The 14,084-nt window shown below is 42.2% G+C and overlaps 3 protein-coding genes across 5 annotated transcripts in view; all 3 read right to left on the reverse strand.

Annotated features, from left to right (window-relative positions):
• Window positions 1-1,875: 1,875 nt before the first annotated feature.
• Window positions 1,876-4,021, reverse strand: lamtor2 (late endosomal/lysosomal adaptor, MAPK and MTOR activator 2). Its single transcript, XM_015949722.3, has 4 exons — window positions 3,737-4,021; window positions 3,112-3,274; window positions 2,937-3,026; window positions 1,876-2,374 (listed from the first exon to the last, which is right to left on the reverse strand). The coding sequence occupies exons 1-4, from the start codon at window positions 3,802-3,804 to the stop codon at window positions 2,318-2,320; spliced, it is 378 nt and encodes a 125-aa protein (XP_015805208.1). The 5' UTR covers window positions 3,805-4,021; the 3' UTR covers window positions 1,876-2,317.
• Window positions 4,022-7,239: 3,218 nt separating this feature from the next.
• LOC107379127 (membrane-spanning 4-domains subfamily A member 15) lies at window positions 7,240-9,924 on the reverse strand. 2 transcript variants are annotated; one of them, XM_054740847.2, is made up of 6 exons: window positions 9,295-9,924; window positions 9,114-9,224; window positions 8,181-8,237; window positions 7,940-8,107; window positions 7,809-7,865; window positions 7,240-7,653 (listed from the first exon to the last, which is right to left on the reverse strand). In XM_054740847.2, the coding sequence occupies exons 1-6, from the start codon at window positions 9,397-9,399 to the stop codon at window positions 7,567-7,569; spliced, it is 585 nt and encodes a 194-aa protein (XP_054596822.1). In that variant the 5' UTR covers window positions 9,400-9,924; the 3' UTR covers window positions 7,240-7,566. The 2 variants fall into 2 exon arrangements, with proteins under 2 accessions (XP_054596822.1, XP_015805209.1); XM_015949723.3 differs by having other exon boundaries at window positions 7,240-7,865.
• Window positions 9,925-11,066: 1,142 nt separating this feature from the next.
• Window positions 11,067-14,084, reverse strand: part of LOC107379128 (membrane-spanning 4-domains subfamily A member 6C) — a 16,984-nt gene continuing 13,966 nt past the window's right edge. For both annotated transcript variants that reach the window (XM_015949725.3, XM_054740846.2), the window contains one exon: window positions 11,067-11,637. In XM_015949725.3, the coding sequence (XP_015805211.3) occupies window positions 11,566-11,637 (72 nt within the window). In that variant the 3' untranslated portion in view covers window positions 11,067-11,565. The remainder of the gene's footprint in view (window positions 11,638-14,084) is intronic.

The following is a 14,084-nucleotide window of genomic DNA, read 5'->3' on the forward strand; positions in this document are numbered from 1 at the left end:
GTGCCTAAAAGTGGGATTGCCTGGCAGACCAAGATGACAGTGCTGCCGTTTTGTGTTTGGATTAAAGAAATGTTGAATCCCCTTGAAAAATGTTCTGCTAAGCCATGATTTTTGACTCACCTGTGCAGGTGAGCTTGAGAAACATTTTGCTGACCCTGTAGAACCCTGGATCTATGTTCCACCAGTGCCCCTGGAATTTTTCTGTTTCTGAATGGATCCTTCCAGATTTCACCCTAAACTTTTGCCTCAGTGTGAAACAACTCCAACTACGGTCATGTGAGGAATTGCTGTAATGGATGTGTTTATATTATTCATTAAATCACAGCTAAACGTGTGCATTTCTAATGGATTGTGAGCATGCAAAGAGATAATGCTGGAATCAGAGTTTAATAAACTATCTAGATCCAGCAGAATTATGCTCCAGAACAGAACTTACAAAAAAGCCAAACATAGAGCCGTGAGCCGCTGAGTCCGTGAACTTTGCTGACCCACAAATGCTAGCTGCCACGCTACCTCCAGCAGCTAGATCTGATTCTCTCCTTTGCTTGCATTTTCAATAAAAGGCTCCACCGCTTTGTCGCTGCTACCTAGTGTTGGTTTTAGTGCATCGCCTCATCAGTATATTGGGGGCAGCAGTAGCTCAGGAGGTTGAGCGGGTTGCCCAGCAATTGGAAGGTTGCAAGCTCAATCCCAGCTGTGTCCTTAGGCAGGCCCCTTAATTAAAATAACAAAACATTGTTTTCTCTTCTCTTCCATCCATCCATCCATCCATCCATTTTCAGTGATTTATCCAGAGTTGGGTCGTAGAGGCAGCAGCCTAAGCCAGGATGCCCAGACTTCCCTCTCCCCAGCTACCTGAGCCAGCTCTTCCGGGGGAATCCCAAGGCATTCCCTGGCCAGCCGAGAGACATAGTCCCTCCAGCGTGTCCTGAGTCTTCCCTTGGGTCTCCTCCCAGTTGGACGTGCCTGGAAAACCTTACCAGGGAGGCATCCAGGAGGTATCCTGACCAGATGCCCGAGCCACCTCAACTGGCTCCTCTCAACGTGGAGGAGCAGCGGGTCTACACCGAGCCCCTCCCAGATTGCTCTTCTCTTCATTTTTGTTTTACATTGAAGCACCATCTTTCGCTCGCCTGCTGCCCAACCTTTTCTCTCCATTTCTTTTTATTTAGCTGACTTGGATTTTTCCTTCTGCAGAGAACAAAGAAAAGCCAAACAGAACGTGAAATATAACCTGCCTGAAACAGAACCGGGGGCATTAAAACAGTGTTTTTAAAGATTTTGTAATAATGTTATTTTATTCAGGGTACTTAAAATCAACTTGATTATTGCAAAACTGTATAGGCATTTAACTCCAGGTTTGGGTGATTAAAATTTTTATTTTGAAAGCTGAGACTTTCTTTATCTGGCTGCAGGTGAGAAAGTATATTTGATGCTAATGCCTCAAGAGAAAATCACTAACTGGTATCAATTAAAACTCATTAGTTGATTAAATGGAGTTAAACAGAATGCACATGCACTCGTGAGTTTTCTTAGCTTTTAAGTTACCCAGATCTTCTGACTTATTAAAAAAGGTTTTGTTTTTAAAGTATTGGATACTGAAAGAGTGAAAAGTTTCATCAGATTTTTGTGAAATCTGTGATTACTGAAAGAAATAAAATTATCTGGTGATGAAACTCAAAGACAAGCAAGGTAAGCTTCTCTAAACCCGCAAATTCTCCCTTTCACAAGATTTTCAGAGCAAATTTAAGTTTATCTCACCTGATACTGCATATTTAAAATTGTTTAAAAACGTTCAGAGGTGTATACGAGGGTGAAACACACCCAACCGTCACCAGCTCAAAGCAGGATTTAAAAGAATGGGTGACTCTGAGCCAGTATCTCTCATTTATCAAACAACCTTGACATAAAACACAAGTAAATAACAATCTCAACTGCATTTTTCAGAAAGATTCATATAAAATCTCCACACACGTTTTTATCATGATGTACATCTGTGACTCCTAAAAATGTTCAGTTTCACATTGAACAACAAAACTATGACCGAATGGACCGATTCCAAGTGAAAACTGAAAATGGAATCACATTTCAGCTGTACACACACACACACACACACACACACACACACACACACACACACACACACACACACACACACACACACACACACACACACACACACACACACCCCTCCATTTAGAGACATGGCCCTTTGTACACTTAGTGTTGGACAGGAGGGTTACAGCAGTCCACCGATGACCTGAACAGCTGATTTCTTCTTCAGTTCAGACCAACAGAAGCGTTGGTCGGATCTTCACTACGATGCGGCCACTTGAGTCAACGGTTCCTCCAGATACTGAACCAGAGCCTCTGCCTACAAACACAATAAAGCACAATTACTGGAAAAGATTAAATCTGGTACGACCTTTAAACTGATCAGAAACTTCAGCCTCAGTTCAGATTTAGCTGGGTTCTCCATGAGCTGCTCTAGCTGGACAAACCTGATGAACCTCATCCACGTGCCTCCCTGGGTCACTCTAAAGGACTTCCTGTTTTAAACAGTGGAACAGAAGTCTAGAACCACTCAGCACATTCCTCAGAAATACTAAAAGTGGTTTAATCTGTGTTTAAATGATTAGTTTCAAATGATTTGCACATTCAATGGTTTATTTAATGATCTGCCCTTACATTTTAGCCCTTTAAGTATAAAACGTTTTAGTTAAGACTTACGTTTAATATATGTGAACAGAATATGTCAATAGAAAGTGTTGAAAGGGTTAAAAGCAAAGTTAAAAGCAGTTTTCTTTGCCATCCAAACAACTGTTGTAAAATAATGCTTTAAACTCAATTGACAGAAGAGCTCCAACACATAAAATCTTTACCAATAAAAAGCAAAACGTGGGAAACAATTAGAAGAAAAGGCCCCGAACTCTCACCTTGGCTTTCAGCATCCCGAATCCCACAGTCTCTTTGGCATATATGCACAGCAGCAGGTTGGCTACACGAGTGATGGCCACTCTTCCCTCCTTAAAAAAAAACAAATACACAGAAGAAGGTTACAATTTGAGGTCAGCCTAATGTTTTAGCCTGAATCGGAGCTGTGTTTCTCACCATACAGTCCATGAGGATGAAGGTAAGCTTGTCTTCGTTGAAGGCTTGGTGGCCATTCTTGTCGTAAGCTGCCCAGATGTTGCTGGCGATGGCAGCTGTTACGCGTGCATCGGTATCTCCATAACCAGAGTAAGCCAGGAGGGAACCTTCATTATTCAGCAAGCTGAGAGGATAAACACGTGACACATACTAAGACAGCCTACTCATAAGTTATCTGTGTTGTTAGAAATAATCTTGATGTATGTTTAGATGGTGCAGCTAATGCCTCATCATACAATTAACATTTAGAAAGGTTGACTATTTTAGACACTAATGTGTAAATTAGAAATATTTTATAAATCATCTCATTGAAATTGATCATTATAAACCGAGGTATTTGTTAGGATCTGTTGCAACAGCGTTCTAATCTGTGACATTATAAAAACAGCTACGATAAAAATCATTAAATGCGCAAGTTTTACATTCAAATAACTAAAATTATGTCTTTTAAGCATTAAGAGTTCCCAAAAAACAACGCTTATTTTTCTTTGGGCGAGCTTTCCTTGTACAAAAAACGATAAGCAGCTAAGAGTCAGAGTAAATAGCATCTTAGCATCTCGTTAGCTTGTCGCTAACTCGTACTTACAGAGTGCTCTGGACTCCGTTTGTGTTCGCTTGGCTGAGGACCTGCGTCAGAGCTTTGGGTCGCAACATCGCTGTCGACCTCACCAAAGAATAAAAACGGTTTTAATAATAATAAGAAAAAAACACGAAGTATTTTGATAGTATGTTGATGTACGTGAAGAGCAATGCGTCCAGGCAGTCAGCTGACTTGTCTTTCCGCATTTCCGGCTTCCTTCGCATTGCACTTTGGGAAATGTTGTCTCGCGGTCGTAACTAAAAAGGATTTTCATTGGCCGTGCTCGAGTTGATGGCCTCGCCTGGAAAACAGACGAGAGCAGACGGAAGCAGCAGGGGGAGTGGCTGAAAGCCGGCGTTTAGGTCGGACACAATTTCCTGCATGTGTAGGATGGCTGAAGATATCGCGTTAGAGTTACTTGTTTAATTTTCAATTTTAATTCTGGTGCCTGTTAGCAGCTGAAACACATCCTCACGTGCTTGTGGATATCATGTATTGTATATGAAGACATGATTGTAATAATAAGCAGTGTTGGGAACGTTACTTTAAAAAAGTAATTAGTTATAGTTACTGATTACTTTGTCAAAAAAGTAACTCAGTTACTAACTGAGTTACAAGATCATAAAAGTAACTAATTACCAACAAAAGTAACTACTTAGTTACTTTTTTCATTAAAGAATGCAAGAATTACTACAATAGTAAAATATAAATGACTAATGACTGAACATAATAAAATGTATGTCCAAATGTTTTATATAAACCTGAATAATTTAAACAAATATGCACTTAACAGGAGGAACTACTAATAGGAACATTACACTAATCTAGACTATTAAAAGGTCACTGTGTGATATTTAACAAGACCCCAATCAGCTAAAATTTAAAATTGCAAATAGAAACACCTGTAAAGGTTCCCGAGCCTTTAAATGGTCTCTCAGTCTAGTTAAATTACAGAAATAAATGTAATTTTGCACAGTATTCTAATTTTTCCAGCTTCACATAATTGTGTGTTTTTAGCAGCATTTCTGTTGCTGCTAATCTAGTAACGGTTAAATAAATAAATAAATATCCTTTAAAATGACACTAGAAGAGGCACAGATCTGATGGAGGACTTACATTTACTAACTTGGGTCAGACCCAACCACAGAAGAGCTGAAGCTGGGTGGTGAACACACACAGTTCTGATAACACCTGAGCTCCATGACGTCTGAGACTGATGCATCAGTGTTACAGCGGGACTAAAGACATGATCAGAAACAGGTTACAGCTGGATGATCTAGGAAGGTAGAAGATCAGGACGTCTGAGCGGACCTTCGGGACGTCCCGCTGTCACGCTAAGAAGGGCACGGCTGCAGACCCGCACCTGCAGCCGTAGATATTCATCACGTGTTCCTCGTTCTTCACGGGCCGTGACGCACTTGGATGAAAACATCTACCTCTTTAGCTCCTGATCAGCTGATGATAACAGCTTCAACACACCGCGCTGCTTCACGCACGCATTTTCTTATCAGTAACAGAAACGATGTTTTGATAAAAGAAGACGGTAATTAATTAGTTTGCTCGTTACAGAAAGAAATATTTTTATTAACGTGGTTATTTTAAACGGAGTTATTCCCGTTGTGTCTACAGAATGCAGCGACTGAGACAGTGAGGGTCTCCGCCCACCCGGCCAGTCATCACCGTGTTTGTAAGTGCGTTACCGACACCTCTCTCTCCCAGGCTGCAGCTGAAGTGTGGCGGTCAGAAAGCCTCACGCTGCTGCTCAACGTTCGACAAGCACATGGTAACTCACTACCTTCCGTCCCCAGTAACGGTAACGGCGTTGCAACGGCAGGAAAAGTAATTAATTAGATTATTCCGTTACCTATAAAAGAACGCCGTTAAAAACGCCGTTATACTTAAACGGCGTTACTCCCAACACTGATAATAAGTAAAGGTTATCAGCTGTAGGTTTAGTGTGCTCATAGGAAACGTGACAAAAAGAACACAAATCACATTTCTCTTTAAGGCCTATATAGTTGTCATCATCAACATAACATGATTTACAGAATACATGTGACCTACTAACATTTCATGTTCTACCACCAGATGTTTGGATCAAAATATGAACCAATCAGATCTTAGATCGGGTGAGAGCCAGGCGTTTCTCGTCATCCACTAGGTTTTGCAGCCGAGGGAGAGCAACTGCAGCGCCTTGCTCCAAAATCTGCGCGCCGCCTTGATCTAACAAGGTTATCGTTGCCTACGTATGCATGATATCAGAGCAAGTAGGCGTCAAGTCGGACACAAATCTAACCGGTATCGGTACAAGATCTGCTCAGGTTCAAGATTGGCTCGGGGTCCGTCGACTGCCGATGACGTCAAAGTAGTTGATTGGCTGAACATGAACCTTATGGAATTACGTAATCACGTTACGTTGTTATCATGTTACGTTGGTCCAGGCAAATCTTTCTGTTGGAAAGATGGACAACTTTTATAAAGAAATCCATCATTACCTCTTTGAAAATACACTTTTAGCACAGAGCTGCATGTCTATTAGGGCTGAACGATTAACTGCATGTGCAATTAAATTGCGATGTGACAGTCAACTACTTTGACGTCATCGGCAGTCAAAGGACCACGAGTCGATCTTGCACCCGGGCAGATCTTTTACCGACACCGGCATGCACTGCTTGCCGATCACCTCTGGTCTAATCTGCGCAGAACTGGCTCATCTCGAACACAGCCTTTGTGTTTGTAAAAACGTTTGAGCCACGCCTGCCAAACTGACAGACGTGAGAGTGGCTGTGTTTGAGATGAGCCAGTTCTGCGCAGATTAGACCAGCGGTGATCGGCGAGCAGTGCATGCCGGTTAGATTTGTGTCCGACTTGACGCCGACTAGCTCTGATGGCGTGCATACGTAGGGAACGATAACCTCGTGAAATCAAGGTGGCCGCAGGTTTTGGAGCAAGGCGCTGCAGTTGCTCTCCACCGGCTGCAAAATCTAGAGGATGACGGGAAACGCCTGGCTCTCGCCTGATCTAAGATCTGATTGGTTCATATTCTGATCCAAACATCCGGTGGTAGAACATGAAATGTTAGTTGGTCACATGTATTCTGTAAATCATGTAACGTTGATGATGACAACTATATAGGCCATAAAGAGAAATGTGTTTTGTGTTCTCTTGTCACGTTTCCTATGAGCACACTAAACCTACAGCTGATAACCTTTACTTATTATTACAGTCATGTCTTCATATGCAATATATGATATCCACAAGCACGTGAGGATGTGTTTCAGCTGCTAACAGGCACCAGAATTAAAATTGAAAATTAAACAAGTATGAACTCTAACGCGATATCTTCAGCCATCGTCTTCCCCGAGCTACACATGTAGGGAAATTGTGTCCAACCTAAACGCCGGCTTTCAGCCACTCCCCCTCCTGCTTCCGTCTGCTCTTGTCTGTTTTCCAGGCGAGGCGCAGCTCAACCCGAACACGGCCAGTGTCTCATGCAGGACATTTTAGAACCACATACAATGTAAAGTTTATTAATATAGCAAGTTATCACAAAAACAAAGATCACAAACATCAACAAAACAATTATAAAGTCACAAAATAATAAGATTATCCTAAAAACAAAACTAAGCCTAGGCCCTGCCCCAGCTGACAAGTTGCTGACAAGATAAGTTTCTCGGGGTCTTGTTTATAAATGAAGGAAAAATGGAGCGTGAGATCGATAGTCAGATTGATGCTGTGTCTGCAGTCCTGCAGGCTTTGTACTGGTCTGTCATGGTGAAGAGACATCTGACCCAGAAAGCAAAGCTCTTGATATGCCGGTCGATCTAGAGAGAAATCTAGACCTCTCTTCTTAGGTTGCTGCCCCGTGACCCAACTCCGGATACGCAGCAGAAAAAGGATGGATGGATAAATTCTAACCTGTCCTGAAACAGAAAGATGAACTTGAACTGAACATTCAACAACTACTGGTCATTTCACGAGTCTTTAAGATGTGTGAATCCTCAGGGCTCCAAATATCTCCTCTCTTCGTCTCACCGAGCAGAAATCTGATGCCCAGAACGACAAAAAAAATACTAACAAACAGCAGAAGAACAGCCAGGAAGGTCAACGTTTTGTCCATGGATGTCAGCAAATTCTGCAACAGAATAATTCCTGTAATTCAAAAACCTGTTAATAGCAAATGTTATGATTCAGAGTTGGTTTGCTTACCTGATCAAAGAGGGCAACGCTCCTGCAGTTGTCATCATGAAGATCAGCATCAGGATCTCGGTCGCATACCCAGAGCAGAGAAGCGTCTCCCAGGTCCACGGCGTACAGCACCAGGCCAGTGATGGAGAAGATAGCACCAGCGATGTTCATGAACACAGTGAAGCCCATCTGAGAGGTGAGACTTCTTCAATAAAATTTAAAGCATGCAGATTTTTATATGTTTTAGCAAAGATAAACTCACCAAGCATGAAGAAGGAAACCGGCCTGCTAGAATGGACGCGATTCCTGTTACAATAAACTGATGAAAAGATGGAAGATGAAAAATATAATGCTTGAAAATAAATTAATCAGAAGGTAGTTTGATTTTTTCTGTGTGTGTTTAGTCATGACCACTTTATTAGGCACACCACAACAGCTGATTCACACCAAGTTTCTTCTGCTGAAGTTCAGACTGATCAGAATGGAGATTTAAGGAACTTTGAACGTGGCATGGTGGTCGGTTCCAGACAGGCTATTCTGATCTACTGGGATTGGAACCATCAACCACACACTGGTCAGACTGGTTGTAGATAACAGAAAGTCAACAGCAGCTCAGATCAGCTCTGGTTTCTACCAAGCTCTGCAGAAGCTCACCAGCTGCTCTAGATGGACTCCAGCAGCAGAACACCACACCTGCTGTCTCTCGTCAGCTAAGAACAGAAACTCTGGTTCTGATGAGTCTGGGTTTCAGTTGTCAGGTCAAAATTTGGTGTCACCAACATGAAAGCATGGATCCATCCTGCCTTGTCTCAAAGCTTCAGGCTGCAGCTGCTGGTGGTGTTCTTGTCCTACGTTAGACCCCTTAACACCCCCCGAGCCTGGTTTAAACACCACAGCCTACCTGACTATTGCTGTTGACCATGTCCATCCTTTTATAACTATGTGGTCTGATGGCTACTTCCAGCAGGATAAAGCACCATGTAACAAACCTCTAACTGGTTTGTTGATCTAATCAAAGCTTTTGGGTTTTCTACAGGAAGTAGGTTTAATTAATTTGAACGTTTTATTGATTTTTAAACAGTAGTAAACCTAAAAAGACTTTTGCTGAGCTGGCTAAATAATAAATAATGAAAGCTGAAATTGTCTAAATATTTCTGCAGCAGCTGATGAGTAAAAACATTAAACAGATCTTTACCACTGCTCCCAGCCAATAAGCAGCTCCCAGGCTGGTGAAATCTCCAGGGCGAGTGCTGGTTCTTCCCAGTCCGAGCCCGATGTTAAACACACCCACCATGATCTGGATGGTCTGAGAAAACAAACCGGATGAAAACCTGATATTTTTAAATCGTAGTCGATGGTGAAGATGGTCTTCTCACCCCAACAGCTGCAGTTAAACATGAGTGCACCTCCTGTTGGTGCAGAGAGCAGCAGCCTGGACGGCAGCAGAGGGACTTCCGGATCCAGCACAGAGGTGGAAACATGCTCCAACCGTTTGAGTCCTTACTCACTTTGTTTTATAAGTCTGCGTTCAAAGGTTCTCCTCTCAAGATTAGTCCTTCTGTTTATGACTGGAGCTTATGTTTTAATGAGCCCAGAGGATGGAGTCAGTGCAGGAATGTCCTAAAACTTCTGCTACTGCCTAAGTAAACAGAAATCTGCAGAATGGACAAACAAATCTATCAAAGTCAAACATTTCAGGGCTTTGGTTATTCAGTGAGTCTGCAGGATTACATGTCTAGTTGTTTGTGCCAAAATAAAAGCATGATTTGATTTGATGTTTCCCCCCAAGTGTTAAATGTTCATATGTTTTTCACATTGAATGTTTTAAATTTGCATTAAGAGGTGTGGAACTCTGAGTTTGAGTGTGTACTACACAATTGTGTCGAATTGGGACAGGGAGCATTGCGTCATCGACTGCAATGCGCGCCGACAAGCTGCTCGCGGTTTGTGCTACTTTGAAAAAAATCTTAAACAATTTTCAAACAATTATTTGACAATTTTTAAACTAATTGCCATTCAGATGAACTCTTAGTCTAAAACATCCATTCATGAATAAATAGCATTAATTGTCTTGAATGGAACTTCTTTCATGTGAAAATACATATCTTCAGAATAGGCAATTGAGTATTTGCTTCGCCTTCTTTTAAAAATTCCTACGCAGCAATGGATTATGGGTAATACCCTTCACCAAGGTCCACGTTGATGCGGACATGGACCCAATCTCAATACTCGCACTGCGCCATGCGGTCTTCAGCAAAGTGCACTTGCTGTAAGGCTTCGAGTGCGTAGTAAACAAGTGTGCAAATAATTGCAGAATTGAGACAGGGAGCATTGCGTCATCCACCGCAACGCATGCCGGGATGCTGGTCGCTGTGAGACTTTTTTAAACAACCTTTAACAACTTTCAAACAAACAAATAATTATTTGAAATAAATTTACATTCATTTCTGCTTGGCTAAAAGCTTCAGAGCATCATTTTAGTGTACAGCACCTTGTTTGGTTGTAATGCCTTGTGAATGTGCTTTATAAATAAAATTGGATTGGATTGGATCAACTAATCATCCTAAATTGAACTAATTTCATTAGAAAATACATATTTTTAGAAAAAGGCACTTGAGCCTTTTCTCCCACAGCAATGGATTGTGGGTAATATACTTCACTCAAGTCTGCAGGGATGCGTGATCAACTTCCGCATTTGAGAATCGAGACACGCACTCGCACCCCTGGTCGGGATCGTGCAACTGAAGAGCGCAAGGGTGGAAGTGAGAGTATTGGGATTGGGCCATAAGCGACATGGAACTCAAAGGTGCAAAAGGGGCACGGTCAACTTCCACACTTGAGAATCGCAATTCGCGACACACTATGCACTCACACCTCTGGACAGGATGGCACAATTGAAGGGCACAAGGGTAGAAGTGCGTGCGCTGAGATTGAGCCTCTGCTGCAGCTAACTTGTCTTTGTTGATCCAAGCATGTCTGGGCATTTTTGCCCCGAGAACGGCGTGCATGGCATGACCATTTGCAGAGATCACTGCAAATGTATTGATTTAATGAGTTTCCCACACCTTTAAAGGATCGTGAGATGTAAAAACTCATCCTACATGTTTTACTTTTTAATTCATCAGAGACTTCTCATGCACAATTTATAAACAGTTCATTTTTTATTGTTATTTTCAGAATAAAACACTGGTGACCAAAATAATCTTTTCACTTGAATGTACCATTAAAGGGATATTCCACCCCTAAGTGAAATTTTGCCTATTCTTATACTCCCCAGTTAGATAAATGAGAAAAAGCATTTTGTAACCAGCGCAGTAATTCTGGCAGCAGTCCGTCTGCTTTAGCTTAGCATAAACAACGGAAGCGAATAGCAGAAATGACCAATTTGTGTTAAAGTGATTAAAATGATTCAATAATTATACCAATTACTCCTGTTGAGCTCAATAATATTGTTGACTGCAAAAAAGAAAAAAAAAAGAAAAAAATATACTTTACTGTACAGATGACAGTTTAGGATTACAAAATTCCACCACAATCTGAATACACAGCAGCACATTCGATATGATGCAGATTAAGCAGGAGCCGATGGAAAATGAATGACAGTAATATATGTGCAGGATTACAGGGTTTTGGTAAACAGCAGAAGTTCAGGCTGCAGACTTGGTGTTGTCCTCCAGGAGAGGATTGAACAATTCTTCGTCGTCGCCATCGTCGGAGCTCTAAGGGACGAAAATCATTTAGGAAAAATTGAGAACTACATTTGTATAAAATAAACATTAAAAATGTGTGCAAATGTTTTAAATGAGAATAAAAAAGGACAGAAACCTGCTTAAAACATCTACCATGAGCAGCTTTTACATTTTTAGACACACCTCTGACGGTGGAGGTAATTAGACCTAGTTTGGTTTCTTTTACAGAGCAACGCTTTCCCATTAGAGGAGATTATTAATAAAGAAACCTATTCTAAAGCTAAAGAAATACTCTACAACTAAGCAGAACAAACCAAACAGCATTTACTGGGACAAAAGACTTAAAGGTGCATTATGTAGAAATGAGGCAAAAATAACATCATGCGGCAAAATTTGGTCGCTGCAACCACTTTAAACAGCTCTGGAGGTTTTTGCTGGCCATCGTCAACTTAAAATATTCGGCACTGCAGTATTAGCTGTGCTATGGCTCAGGGCCATTTGGGTTTTTCCCAGTGTGTGTGTGTGTGTGAGAGAGAGAGAGGAGATACAGCACCTGGCTCCAATCTCACTAGATTGCTTCCCAGTTAGACTCTCCCAGCTGTTCCTGATGATCAGCTCCGCCAGCAGCATAAAAATCAGCCAGCCCTCAGTCCAGGGAGCAGCCAACCAGAAAGGTTCTCTCTGGTCTGTTGTCTCCTCAGCAGCATTTAGTTTTGTTAAGTTTTATGTAACAACTTTGGTGGGTGCTTAAGAAAACTCTCTGTGTTTAACTGTAACCCTTTTTAGTTGTAAAGGAAACTTTACCCTTTGTTTTGCTTTAAATAAGACATCACTTGTTTAAGGAAATTATGTGATGGTCTTTCGAAGTTTTAATAGTAATTTGGTTAATGAGTTTAGTTGTTACTAGTTTTGAGTTGCTGCTGATGGGTCTGTGTTTTGATAATCTGTGTTTTGTGTTATATTTATGTAAATAAATGTTGTTTACTTTTAACACGAGAACATGTGTCCTCAATTGTTACCCCAGGCCCCCTAAACAGCCTGGATCATAACAAATGGGGGCTTGTCTGGGATCCTTTGATCCACAACCTTACTTGGATGCATGTTCTCTGGTTTATTGTTCTTATTACTTATGTTTTACGTTTGGAATAGTTCACAGCCGCTCCATTCTGAAACCTTGGTGGTGCATGGTGTGGGAGCGGGGAGGTGACACTTCAGCTGTGCCCCGGAAGACGGATCTGAAGGATGGATCATGAGAGGGATTGATCTTCAGTGGGTGAGAGGAACCCACTTGGTATGGGACGTCTGACTGGGACGCTACTCCAGCAGCCAGGTGGTTGCTTCGTTGGTCCCCCTCCCCCCTTCTGTTTTTCACAGATGGAACACTCCTGCTGTGGAAGCCTGCCTAACAACTCTGGAAAAAGGAGATCAGAATTTGTTTTCTTCTCAAGTGGACTAATTCTTTGTGTTTAAAGCCTGGTGCATGCTTCTCCGTCAGCTCCGCAAGGGACAGACACGCACGGATTGACAGAAGCGTTTTGCTCTCATACTTCTCCGTCTCCTGGAGAGTGTTGCAAAGCAGTTGCCCGGCAGGACAACAGAGGGCGTAGCGCTGTTCTGTGGTATCCTGTCGTGTATCCTGTCCAAGATGGTGTGTTTTTATTGTGTTTTTAGTGTATATAAGAGACTTTTTAACACAGACATATTTGTCTCTCATTCTCCTCTACCTCTTCATGCGCTCCCCGCCTCTAAACCCACGTTTCCGGTCATTTCCATCCACAAATAAAAGTCTTGCTGCGCATCTTTTCACTCCTCCAGTCACGGGGAATTAAACGTTCATGGTTTTAGAGTTTTTTCTAGAGGTATTCTTCAAGCTTCTCCGTGTCTGCCGCTTGTTATCCTCGGCTCTCTTTATGTTTTTGGGGGCGCAATGGCGGCGCTGTAAACAACAGCGGCGTCCTGACCATCACAAGCTTGTGTTGTCCGTCTGGACTGACGGATGTTTAGAAAAGAGAGCTCGACTCCGTCCGTCCTTGCGGAGCTCTCCGGCAGGCAAGCAAGGACGGATAATGGCGTTGCGTGTCTCCGCACTGACGCAGACGGAGAAGCATGAATTAGGCTTTAGACTTTGATGGAATCTTGTCTGGGAGAACTGAGTGGGCAGACAGTGGATCACCATCGAAGAGAGAATTTGGCTGGACCCTGCGTGATCAGTGGATGTGGGACTTTTGAGCACTGTTGAATCCACATCGTCAACCCAGCACTGATTGTCACCTTCCCGCTGTATGTTGTTCCACCAAGGGAATTTCAGAAGTAGGGGTTGCTTTGGATGGCACCGTATGACTTGAGTAAAAGAAAAAGGGGGGATATGTGATGTACTGTAATTAAAGTACGTGAACTTTAATTATTTTTAGAGGGGAAGTGTTATGGCTCAAGGCCATTTGGGTTTTTCCGTGTGTGTGTGTGTGTGTGTGTGTGTG

Source organism: Nothobranchius furzeri, chromosome 5 (assembly GCF_043380555.1).
Source record: "Nothobranchius furzeri strain GRZ-AD chromosome 5, NfurGRZ-RIMD1, whole genome shotgun sequence".
NCBI lineage: Eukaryota > Metazoa > Chordata > Actinopteri > Cyprinodontiformes > Nothobranchiidae > Nothobranchius > Nothobranchius furzeri.

Bases quoted from the DNA above. Each gene is read 5' to 3' on its own strand.
- LOC107379127 (XM_015949723.3), bottom strand. From the start codon at position 9,399: ATGTTTCCACCTCTGTGCTGGATCCGGAAGTCCCTCTGCTGCCGTCCA. The intron at 9,225-9,294 runs GTGAGAAGACCA...TTGTTTTCTCAG, and splicing joins GTTTAACTGCAGCTGTTGGG to ACCATCCAGATCATGGTGGG. The intron at 8,238-9,113 runs GTAAAGATCTGT...TCTTTTCATCAG, and splicing joins CTTATTGGCTGGGAGCAGTG to TTTATTGTAACAGGAATCGC.
- lamtor2 (XM_015949722.3), bottom strand. From the start codon at position 3,804: ATGTTGCGACCCAAAGCTCTGACGCAGGTCCTCAGCCAAGCGAACACA. The intron at 3,027-3,111 runs GTGAGAAACACA...TTTTTTTTTAAG, and splicing joins TCATCCTCATGGACTGTATG to GAGGGAAGAGTGGCCATCAC. The intron at 2,375-2,936 runs GTGAGAGTTCGG...TTGTGTTTGTAG, and splicing joins TCGGGATGCTGAAAGCCAAG to GCAGAGGCTCTGGTTCAGTA.